The sequence below is a fragment of the Prionailurus bengalensis genome, chromosome B2, assembly GCF_016509475.1.
Source record: "Prionailurus bengalensis isolate Pbe53 chromosome B2, Fcat_Pben_1.1_paternal_pri, whole genome shotgun sequence".
NCBI lineage: Eukaryota > Metazoa > Chordata > Mammalia > Carnivora > Felidae > Prionailurus > Prionailurus bengalensis.
The window spans coordinates 149,133,957-149,146,229 of NC_057349.1; the positions used below are offsets into that span (position 1 = coordinate 149,133,957).

Here is a 12,273-nt window from a genome sequence, read left to right on the forward strand (position 1 = left end):
TGTTTTTGCAACTGTGCTCCCACCTGGAGAAGTCGGGTGGAGCGCCGTTCATTTTCATCCCCAATTGAAGGGAAAGTGTCTTCCGAGTCGTCCTGAGCTGTCCAATATTGTCCATCTGTCCCCAGACCTCTGAAGGCAGCCCTGTCAGTCTTCCGTTCTTAGCAGCAACAGCTCCGTGCTCCGTGTGGTCTGATACATCCTTCCGATCTTCTGATACTCTGTGCCCTTTGTAGTCTGACTTATTCTCCCGACCCCAAGGGGGTTCGTGTTTGACCTCCCTTTTCCTCATTATTTTTCTTCTTCTGTTCTAAAGACTTCTTTCTAGACCCTTCTAGCACTTCTGTAGATTTCTGGCTTTCCAGCTTCACGTCCTTTCTGATGAGCGGTTGACTCTTACCTTCAAAGGCAACCACCTTTTTACGAGCTACATGTGGGTTCCGCTAAGCCCTCTGCTTTGTCTTTCCAGAGATGAGCCAAACCACTCCATCAGAAAGTCGTGTTCTGATCCCGGATTTCTCATAGAGATGTTGCGGTTTCTCTCGTGTTCTTTTTTAATATTCTAACATTTGCCATCAAGTCCTCTCAGACTCGATGGCTGTCCTCTGTCGTCTCTTGTCTCTATTCCCACGTGGACCCGAATGCAGTGCCCCTGCCAACAATCGGAGAGCCCCTTCGAACATTCCGATGGCTTCTGCCTCTACACCAGTGGCCTCTTTTCTTCCTCCGCAGTCCTCTTTCCTCTTGTGCGCTGGTGGTGAAAGTTCCCGGTGTCTTTTGGGTTGTCTTTCTTCCGTTGAATGAATGTCACAGCATTTTCAACTGACCCAGAAGGTAGCCAATGGGACAAGGTGCTGCCCTGAAAAGTTCAAGTTCTGATAAAACAGATCTTTTTTTTTTAACGTTTATTTATTTTTGAGAGGGAGAGACAGACAGACAGACAGAGGGTGAGTGGGGAGGGGCAGAGAGAGAGGGAGACCCAGAATCCAAAGCAGGCTCCAGGCTCCGAGCTGTCAGCACAGAGCCCGACGTGGGGCTCGAACCCATGAACTGTGAGATCATGACCTGAGCTGAAGTCGGAAGCTCAACCAACTGAGCCACCCAGGTGCCCCAAAAAGTACTTTTCTTTTTAGAAGGCATAACCCTATCACCACCACCTTCCCCCCAAAAGGAAAAAGATCTAATGAAACAAGCCAGCCACACACATTAAAAGTTGTAGAGAACAGTTTCTAAAGACCACCTTCACTTTATATACACACAGGGGTCAGTCCCCCCAGAAGCCACAGACAAGGGATGCAGATTATACAATTTCTTTTCAAATATTGGGCTGTGTGTCTTTTGTTGTTCGTGAATAATTGAGAGCCTCCCTTAATCTTGGTAGAGAAATAATTTCTAGGAATGTCCCTCCAGCTAAGACAGAAATTTGCAGTCCAAATCAGGACAGATGGCCTATAAGATTCTTGACTGGATGTTTCTTACATGCAGCCATACCTTATTCCAAGGATCCCATAAGTAGAGCTGGGCAACCATTTGTTTTATTGGCTTAGAATTTTATCTATGATGCTGTAGCACAAATCACTGTTTCTACCCGCTTTCCAACACCTTTCTCTCTTTCATTTCTCACCACAACCCCAGCAGACAAGCATGTTCTTCCTCCGTCTTTACAGATAAGGAACTTGAATTTCCGGAGTGCGCGACTCACTCTCCCGGGGTCCCACAGCAAGTGAGGCCAACGGGCACTCAAATCCAGGTCTTCTGCACCGAACCGTGGGCTCTTTGCACCACATGGCTGTCGCCGCCCCACCGCACAAGCAGGAAATCACTGTTTGGTTACTTCAGTATTGATTCCCTGAATTCGAACCGGGGGTCACCTTTAGAAACTCCCGTGTCCCTCTTCAACATGCAAAATCAGTCTCCCTGGCCAGAGTGGAGGGCCCCTGGAGAAAGGGCCGTGTGACTCAGTCTCCCTGCAGTCCCCAGCATGGGGCAGGGCCGTGTTCCCTGGCCGCGACCTCCAGGAACATGTCCTCAAGACAAGAACCCTCCACCTAGTCTCCTCTTGCTCCCTCAGGTCAGTCCTGGGGGACAAGACCCTGATGCCAGCCGTCACAGAGCAGCCGGCTGCAGGGGAGTGCAGGTTTTCGGGATCCCAGGGGACTGTCCGTCCCTCCAAAGCCCAGCGCTTCTCCAGCAGACCCCGCCTGTGCTGGGCAGGAGCCACGTTTCATTTCCCACTTCTACCGGCGCATAATTCAAAAATTATGCTCGTAACACCTTTGTCAATAAACCTTCTGATGTGGGATAGGTCTGCACGTGAGCAGTGGTTACGAAATCGAGGAAAACTAGGGGCAAAGAGTGGACGAGAGCCGGGTCCCGCTTGGCAAGCAGGCACAAGGGCCCTGCACACTCAGCCCTTTGCGCTGAGTTCTGGGTTGGCCCTCAGTACGACAAATGGATCGCCGCGGGTCCTAGAAAGAGCAGTGGAGCCGCAGGAAGCCCCAGCATTGGGCTGGGCCCCTGGCCATGATACCTAAGGAGTTCACCAAGGGCACTAAAAAGTTAGCAGTGCTGACTTGTAAAAACACTTCCCCCACTCCCTCGGGAAGTCCCGAAGCCCCTCTGCCTCGTTCCTCTTCACCCTTAACGTCCACGACAGCACGTGTATCCATAGTGTCACCTTACTGGCCGAGCTCCGACGGACTGGCCATCTGTAGCCCTTGGCAATTCTGAATAGGAGGTTCAAATACCCAGCATCAAACTAGATGGAAAGACTGCCCCGATCGAGCCGTCTGGTTCTCTGCTCAGAACGCCAGCAGGGAAGATATTTACCAATGCCCTACTGTTCCCACGTATCAACTGTCGCTTTGTGTCAGTTCATGTTAGCCCTGGCCATCGCCCACAATGTCATCCCCCACTCTCGGTGTTGACTTTCTTGAAAGTCAATTATCACCTTCTGCATTTTTGTGGTAACGAGCAATGAGTGAATACACGCAGTTCACATGCAGTTCTGCAGCTCGTTAGATGAAGCATTAAGGTTCACAACAGACTACAATGCTCCTTTGGGACGAGGTCTTTGCCACCGGCCGTCACAGACTCTCGCCCCCCCAAAAGAGGAGTCTGAATAAAAACTAGACCAACCAAATTTGGATATTGCTTTTATTTTGCAGAAAAAGGCCTCCTGCTGATTGTCTTTGGCTACTTAAAAGACAAACATAAACGATCGTAGGTTTAACAACACAAGAGATTAACTACCGATGCTCGAAATGAACACGTTCTAGTGGGCAGAGCGGGCAAGTCTGCGTTTCAACTACAACCTGCTGTCCTCGGCTGTGACATGATCCTGTCCTTCCTGGCACAGGCCCACCTGTGACCGCCGCCACAGAGGGTCTGGGAAGTCCTCCAAAGCCACAAGGAAGAGAACTGAGTGTGCGTCTCTCTCGCACGAGTAGGACCGGTGGGGTTTACAACTGCCGGCGGGCCGAGGCTGCACGGGCCGTATGAGAAACGCCACGTGTCTGACCCCAGCAAATGGCGTTTATCGCGAATCGCGGTAAATTCGGGCCGCCGCGCTGTGTCCGTGCAGAGTTCCCTGCGGGTGCGCGGCGGGCACGGCACTCCTGAGGGACAGCGGGACACGTGTCCCTCCTCCTAACCGTAAAGGGAGGGTGACAGGGCCTGTTTCCTTCCCTCAACCCAGGAGCGGCCACCTCGGTACCTGGGAGGTGAATCGGGCCCGCACTCGCGGCCGCCACAGCGAAGTCCCGCATCGTTTACGACACAGGCCTCGATTCACATGGAAGGTGGCGACACGGGCGTCCACGAGGCTATGAGGCGGGCTTGGGCCGAGGCGTCGTACTGGCTGTCAGGGATGTCTGTGGCCGCGGGGGCCCCTTCGTACAGCGGGGATCCCGAGGAGGGGGAGGCCGGGACCGGGTGGGCCAGAGGCGCCGCGTGTGCGGAGGGTCCCCGGAAGAACTGGGCGCCCAGCCCGTTGGACATCCCCGCGGCCTGGGCGCCGGGCGTGATGGAGCCGCTGCTCACGGACCACAGGCTCGGGTACTGGCTGAAATGCAAACGTGGAGACAGTCAGGCAGAGACCTGGAGTGGGGCCCCAGACCGGCTGCGGGAGGGACAGCAGTGGCCAACGACCCGGGTGCTGACCAGGGCGCCGGACGGCGTCTTCCAAGCAGGTCACCCGCTCTGTTAGTCAACCACACCCTGAGGCGTGCACAAGCGCCGGGCACACCTATCAACAAGACACACGACCGACCGTGGGAGCCAGACGCAGAGCGCTGCGCGCGCACACGGCAACTCTCGCTGCCAAGGACGCCAGGCTCGTGGTTTGGCGCCCTCATGCAGAATCCCGAATCCCCGAATCCCCCCAGTCGGATGCTTCGGCACGCCCCCACCCCACTGCACCGACCCTCGAGAGGCAGACAACACCCTCCTGAAGCATGATGGTTTGGAAGGTGCTTCTTACGGTGACTCCAAAACAGACACCGTCCCCTGCACCTTGTCCTGGGCAGCAATGCCCGCCAGCGGGGCGCAGCGTAGCAAGAACGCGTCTGAGAGTCCGACCCGGAGCCCCGCCCTTGGCTAGCTGCGTCAGGAACACTGGCCTGTAACCAGTTTTGAGCCCGTCTCCCAATCCGTGGGAGGAGGGGTTGGACATCGGTATTAGACCCTTCGGTCTGGGAACATAGACTTCAGCAGGTTGCAAACCTGCTAAAATCGTCTGGAGAAAACGTCTTCCTGTAAACGAAGGCGACCTCACTCTACGTGGTGCTATAATGCTTACCGAGCCATGCGCTGTATTTCAGCTGTATTTGAACTTGAAAACAACCCTGAGTTGAAAGAAGTCGTCTACTGCCCCCTGTTTATAGACAGAACACATGGCTCGGAGATGCCCAGTCCGGATGGTGCTGTGGGGTCTCCCCCCCTGCCAGGGGTCTGTAACCTGCAGGTGATTCCATTTCTGTGCTGGTTTCTAAGCGATCGTCCCGCCCTTGAAAAGTTGGCTGCTTTATGCACCTGAAGCGCTGTTTGCTTTATTTTTTACAGGCAGACGCTTAGATTCTTACTATCAGAGAATTCTTTCCTAGACAAAAGAATTAAGATCTGAGGCAGAGTATGATATGCTAAATAGAATAAAGGCACTGCTTTCGAAGTCGAGATAACTTGTCTACAGACTCATTCTACCGTGAGCCACCAACTTGCCAAATCATTTAATATCCCTGAGCCTGTTTCCTCGGTAGAAAATGAGAGTTGACTTTCAACTTTGTCTTAGTTTTTTATAATAATCCTATGAAAACCCTCCATATATTCACCAATCAGCTTGATTTTTTTAAGGCCATCTCCCCCTACATTATTTTCAAGTTAATAATAAAGCATTCATTGTTCTTTACTAGTTACCAGCAACCACGTTAAGGACTTTGGTCCTATATCCACAGGAAAGCCAACTACATCTTTTCCCTTAATTTAATGGCTCTTCTCAAAAAAAGGTGCTAGAAACATTTCTTCAGATTACACCTGCTGACCCCAACTCTGTTAAAGACAAAAAGATGGGGTCAGTTGGCATTCTTGTAGAAGAAACGAGGCTCCGAGAGTTTAAGAGACTTGTCCTTTGTAGGAACTAGTAAGTGCCAGAGCCAGGATGGGGGCCCTGGCTTCCCCGTTACATCTCTATCCATGCCTCACCGCGGTCATGCAACCTGGGATCCCCGGGTTAGCGGTACGGCTACAAATAACCGCCCAGCCACCCCCAGGTGAAGGGCAGAATAAAGACCAAGGATGGAAACGGCAGGACGTCACATTCGGGGTCCCAGGACGCTCTGCATCACGTCCAGACATACATTACCTGGAGCCAGCGGGCGGGCCGGCGCTGTGGCCCACGGGGAGCATGCTGGTATGGGCAGGCGTTCCAAGGCTGGGCCAGCTGTCGTGGGACTGGAGCATGGATAAGCATGCAGACGGATTGTCAGAATAGGCTGTGGGGGGTGACAAGCCATCGTTATGGACGCCACTGGCCTGTTTCATTGGTCATCAAAGGCAAATATTTATGGTCATACGTCTGTTTTGGAAAATGCATCCAAGTCAACCCAAGCCTCTTCTGTATCTTTAGATCAGCAGATGCCCCGAAGAAACAGAATCCTACAACCACTGGATGGGGGATTAATTATCTTTAAATCTTGTTAACGTTTATTTATTTTTGGGAGACAGAGAGAGACAGAGCGTGAGCGACAGAGGGGCAGAAAGAGAAGGAGACACAGAATCCGAAGCAGGCTCCCGGCGCCGAGCTGTCAGCACAGAGCCCGACATGGGGCTCGAACTCAGGGACCGCGAGATCATGACCTGAGCCGAAGTCGGACGCTCAACCGACTGAGCCACCCAGGCGCCCTAGGGATTAATTATCTTTAAAAATAAAAATAAACAGGGGCATCGGACTTTGGCTCAGGTCACGATCTCACAGCTCGTGAGTTCGAGCCCCGCGTCGGGCTCCGTGCTGACAGCTTGGAGCCTAGAGCCTGCTCCGGATTCTGTGTCTCCCTCTCTCTCTGCCCCTCCCTGGCTCCCACTCTGTCTCTCTCTTTCAATAATAAATAAACGTTAAAACAAATAATAAATGTAACTTCAGCCTGTCTTTTCCCAAAACATTATTTCTTAAGATTTGAAAGGACTTTAGAAACACTTGCTTCAGACAAAACTATGATCTTCTAACCTCAGGGTCCAGCCGCTGGTTGAACAAGTCCCAGTGACTATTTCTTTCCCAGATAAGCTCCTTTCATTTCAAATCAGCTTTAATTGCTTAATTGTTTTATGGTGTTCATTAACTATGTTCCTTTTTAGAGCCAGACAATATCAAGTCTAGCCATGCACAGTGTTAGAGGAAGTTAGGGAAGGGATGTCAGTGGTCCAGCCCTGTGCCCACAGTCCTTAAGCGCTCTTCAGGATCAGCCAGAAGACTGCAGATTCAGTAGGCGTGGGGTAGTTTCCAGGTGATGCCCACGCCGCTGGCCCAGGCACCACACTTGGAGAGACACTGGAAAATCACGCGTGGGTCTGGTTCAGCCAGTAATTCTCACGCCCATCTGACCCAGCAGCATCACTTTAGAGGGGTCCATAAAATATCCAAACCTGGGCCCCCGGAGACAGACCCGCAGCTCAGGAAAAACGGATGCATTTCAGCACCGCAAGCCCCCTGGTCCGGACCTCACACCTTCAGTGCGAAGCCAGCGGTGGGCGGGATGCGAAACGAAGGTCCGTCTTGAGCCACTAAGGGGCTGGCTTGGGTCCGCTCCAGAGGACATTCTTCCAATCCTGGTCTCCAGAACCCATCCTACGGCCTTTCCAGACGTGGTCTCCCATCCACCCCCAAAGCCCAGGTCTACTGCGACTTAGAACTTACTTGGAGAATTATTCCGATGTGCGTAAGGGCTGGGGTAGGGGGACGGACGGTGGTTCCTCAGGGCGGGGTACCTTTCACAGCCGTGAGTGGAAGGAAGTGAGAGGGGCCCTCCGAACTGTGGGTGGGGGGCGGCGGGCGGGCACAGGGTGCTGGTTCCAGGGATGAGCCACCCCCCTGCTGTGAGAAAAGAGTGCTGAGTAACTGGCATTTGCATACCTCCCTTATTTAAAGGACAGGAGAGCGGAGACCAGAAAACCAGGGGTATCTTCCTGAGGGGTCCCCGACGAAGAGAGGACTCATAGCGTCTAACACCAAGTCCCCAGATCAAGTCCGAGGCATCTGGGCTTCAGCTCCACACGAGAGGCCATAGGCGGACGAGGGTTTCCACAGCCACAGGGCACCCGAGAAGGGCTGGGGAACCCCAGCCTCGGCCAACACCTGCTGCTTCCTCACCCCCTCTGCCTCAACCCCCCAGAACCTTCCGAGGCCCGTCAGCTTCCAGGCCCTAACTGCTGAGCATGAAAAAAATGCGGAAACAGATGAAATTCAGAACCAGACGCGCTCAAGACACATGGGGCGACTCACGCGGGTGGCGCCCCCTCCCCTCCCTTCGCCTGTTCCTACCGCCACCCCCCCCGCCCCCGCCCCAGGAGCTGTGTCCCCACTGGAGCCAGTTTCTTCCTGCTTTTCTTCTGCTTTCGGCTCAAGGTTCTCCCTGTCGTGCATCAGAGAATCACTCCCTCCACACCCTGCCCGCCTCTCACCCTCCAATGTCTTCTCCAGTCACTGGTTTGTAAGGCATTTTTTTTTTTTTAATTCAGAAACGCAACCTCTAAAGGGACAACTATCCTGGCTCTAATTTCCAAACGACAAACAATTCCTGGGACAACATTTAAATGAGGGAAAGGTCCCGGGTGCCGAGCGGTGGCAGCCCACCCGGGAGCCACTTTAGAAGAGCTGTTTGTTAAATTAGCCGAGAAGCGGGTTAAAGAAGAAATAGACCAGAAACGTGCCATGCTGGTCTATCCGGCCTCCAGAAGAGGCGGCAAACACGAACTTTTCTGTCCATTATTTAAACTCCAAGCCCCTTCCCTGATCAGAGAGGGCACCTACACGGAACTTGGTCTCCTGATGGCTCTCTAGACCCGCACCCCCGGGCTCTGGCTGGTGCAACTGGAAAAGGGAGCTGGACTGGGAGCCCTCTTCCCAGCCTGCAAGCCGCCGTTCCCTCTAAAACCAGCCTCAGGTGACGGCCACCCCTGGAACCGAAACGGGCCAAGGGAAAAACCACACCGCTCACGAGCATCGTTCCCAACACGATCCTCCAGTCTCCTATCGCTGACAAAGAGAGAAACCGTGTCGAACGAGCTGGCTTCTCCACTTGCCCAACACGGCAGGGTCCAGCCACCCACCAAGATCTCAGCGATCCGACCCAGCCCTGGCTCGAGCTGCCTCGGAGCCGGACAAAAGACCCCAGGTAAACTCTCCCCGGGCTTCTCGGTCAAGGGTGCTGCATGGCACCCACAGCCCTCCCAGTTGGATCGAGGGTGAAGACCAGTAGTAAAGGAGCCTCAACATCATGGGCCCACGTGCCCTGCACGGCAGAAAGGCGGTCAACTCCCCCAAACGCGCCGCGGGTCGCCCCTCCGGCTTCCGGCCCTCAGCTGCCTAGTCCCCGAGGGAAGGGACGCCGAGACAGAGTGCAACAAACCGTACATTGGGAGTACCCGGGCTGCTGGCTGTCTCCAGGCTCCTCCGTCATATCCTTGTGATCGCTTCTGTCAAAACAACGCATCGAACTGTCAAAAAGGATCACTTTTTGGAAAATCTCATTTGCAGAAATATTTCCTCTTTCTGCATATTTCTTGGCCCGCAGGGTAGAAGTTAGAAATCTCTCACCTTTCCTTTGCGTCAAGGAAAGCTTTTGCAAACGGATTGTATTTAATTTTAAGAGCTGTGATCTGAAAAACAAGAATTCACGGTTACTGGTACACTGCTCGTCAGCCGGAGGATTGTTTGGTACCGGGAAATTGGGAAACATCAGTGCGTCTCTTTAAAGATTCACACAGAACCGGACCCCCTCCCGGTGGATTTTTCTGTTTGGGTCTGAGGTGGCTGAGCAATGGGAACATTTCACAAAGTACGTTGTTAAAAGCTGCTTTTCTGAGCGGAAATCACGGGAAGGAGTTTAACCCGCGGCTGACAACATTCTGCGCGCAGAAATCAAACCAACGTGGTTCAAAACATAACTCGGATCTGCTTAGGAAAGAGCGACCTTCCAGGGCCCTCAGGTGGCCAACACGGACAACCTAACCAGCTCATCACAAAACGTCTGCACGCTGGGCTCAGACTTCGAGATTTACAGGCAGGGACCAGGGTTGGGCACCTTGCGGATTCTTGCCCCTCCCCGCTGCCGGTCAGGACGCTTTCCAAAGATTTCCTAACCCTAACCCTCATCTTGCTCTCAAGAAATTCGCACGGCACTTCACCTAAAAGTTTTGTTCTTTTCGTTCGGAGATTCATTTGCTAGATGGTTCTAGTTTTAGACGCGTTGACAGAGAAATAAGGGCAAAAGGCTTGGCCAAGGACCGGGACTAAACTTTTCGCCCCTCCAGGCCGATTCTACGCTCACGGCAGGTTATCTGATGAGGCCTTACTTACCAGGCTAAAATGCCCCAGGGCCCCTCACGCAGAGTCTCTGCATGCTTTGTGAGCTCCGAGGGAATGTCACCCGCCCGGACGCCCTTCCCGCCGCTCACCTCCTCGTTCTGATAAGCGGTCACCGCTATGAACTGGGTCTCCGGGAAGCAGTGGCTGGTGATCATGCGCTGGGCGCCCCCAACTCTCACTATGTGGATCCGAGGCTCGTACTTATGTAAGGAGTTCAGCATGATCTGGGGGAAGCAGAGAAACCAGACCTTCAGATAAGGAAACGTCCCTTGTCCTGCTGCCGAGGAGAAAAATACACGCGATGTGCACAGAGCCGTGTAGCTCACAGCAAAGTGTCTCTTTGCTGGTAAGTGGGCGGGTTTCCCCACGGGCACTGCTTCCCACGACCAGCGTTAAAAAGAAAAAAGGAATGTGAGATGCTACACCCCATTAAAGGCAATGAATGCCCATCATGAAATCCCCTGACCCGGTGGAGTAACCTGTTAATGCTTCCAGGATGGGAAGCAGACGTCTTTAAAAGCCTGAGCTTGTGTGCGAGGCGCTTGAACCTGGGGTCTCCCGGTTGGGCTCTCAGAAAATGCCAAATTTACAAGTTTGTTCAGAGCACGCGGCCACACGGCAGCCCATATTTAGCTCCAAAGTGACCACTGCCCCTCGAGGCTAGTATTTTCTCTGCCCCTAGGGCCGTCGAGGGCTTGAATGCAAAAGCTCCCCCCAGCCTGAGACCCAGACCGGCTGAGTCTTCAAAGGGGAAGCTTTGCCCCCTGCCCCGCGCTGCAGGCCTGGTGTTGCCCTCATCGCTTTCCCATAAACAACACCGAAGGCTCAATTGAGGCCGGCGGTGGCGGTTTCTCCCGGACAGAGGTCACCTGGCGCGCAAGCACAGCCCCTCCCAAGGCTCCGCCGGCGGAAGGTGCGGCCCCGCGCCCCCCCCCCCCCCCCCCCCCGGCGCGGCCCCTGGCCCCGCCCGGCGCGGGCTCCATCACACCCACCTGACCCCCTCCGTTGAGCTTGTTGGTGAGCTTGACTTTGCTGAAGGAGACAGGCGCCTTCATCCAGTGCGCCCCGAAGTTGGGCGAGTCGGGGTGGATGTAGACGCAGCTGGGCGCCTGCGGCTCGGGCTTGCCGCCCGGGACCCACTCTCCGTTCACGTACTTCCAGCGGTGGTTGTCGGCCGCCACGAAGTCCAGCAGGAGGGAGTACATGGCGTTGGGGTCCAGGCCGGACACGTTCACCTTCAGCACCGGGAACATCCTCCTGGAAAGGAAGGAGTGCGGCAGGAGGACCCCCAGGGAGGAGCTTTCGGACGGACGGGAGGCGCGCCACCTGGCCCAGAGGCGGCTGTCGCTTCCCAGAGCCCCCCTAGGTCCCCAGGCGTCCCCCACGCACTCTCACGGCCTCCGGAGGCAGGGTCGGGGAGCACCGGCCGAGGGTTCTCCGCGCGCGGGGCAAGCGCGCGTCCCCGGGACGCCTCCCGAACTTCCGCGGGAGGGTGGCGGCGGGGGCACACCGGGCTCCGCGGCCGAGCGAGCGGAAGGGAGCAAGAAACCGCCCCCCGCCCCCGCCCCCCCCCCCCCCCGTCCCGGCAGGAAGACTTCTCCGGGCCCCCGGGCGCCCCGCGCGCGCCTACCGGCCGTTCTTGGTCACGATCATCTCGTTGGTGAGCTCCTTGAAGCGCAGCCACAGCTCGCTCTCCTCCAGGCCCACGCGCAGCTCGCGCTCCGTGGGGTCGCCCTTCTCGCTGCCCGCCTGCAGCTCGCTCTCCACGGCGCTCAGCAGGTGGTCCACTCGGTACTGCAGGCTCTTCCCCGCGCCCTCGGCGCCGGGCGAGCTCATCCTCCCGCCCGCCCCCTCCCCGCCGCCCCCCGAAGCCCCGACTCGCGACGCGACGGCCACCTTCACCCCGGCCGGCGGCCGCTTTTCCGAGACGGCCCCGGGCTCCCGGGCGGAGGGCGAGGAGCGCGACCTGGGGGGGGAGGGGGCGGGGGAGAGGGGTGGGGGGGAAGGCTCTTCCACTTGAACTCCCGCGACGCACGACCCGAGTAGGTCTCCGGGGACCGCACCGGCGTCCCCTCCCATAAATAGGGCCGCGGCGGCCGCCGAGGGGAGCGGCCGATTGGGCCGCGCGCCCTTTGAAGTGCGGGGGCGACTGCCCATTGGCCGCGCGCGGCCATTTCAGACCCGGCGCGGGGGCTGGGGAC

At 55.7% G+C, this 12,273-nt stretch overlaps 1 protein-coding gene across 1 annotated transcript; it reads right to left on the minus strand.

Moving 5' to 3' along the window:
• Positions 1-3,139: 3,139 nt before the first annotated feature.
• Positions 3,140-11,908, minus strand: TBXT (T-box transcription factor T). The gene is made up of 8 exons (XM_043590547.1): positions 11,703-11,908; positions 11,065-11,329; positions 10,162-10,296; positions 9,302-9,363; positions 9,119-9,180; positions 7,403-7,579; positions 5,855-5,984; positions 3,140-4,060 (listed from the first exon to the last, which is right to left on the minus strand). Exons 1-8 carry the CDS (start codon positions 11,906-11,908, stop codon positions 3,787-3,789), a joined length of 1,311 nt encoding a protein of 436 aa, XP_043446482.1. The 3' UTR covers positions 3,140-3,786.
• Between the last annotated feature and the right edge of the window lie 365 nt (positions 11,909-12,273).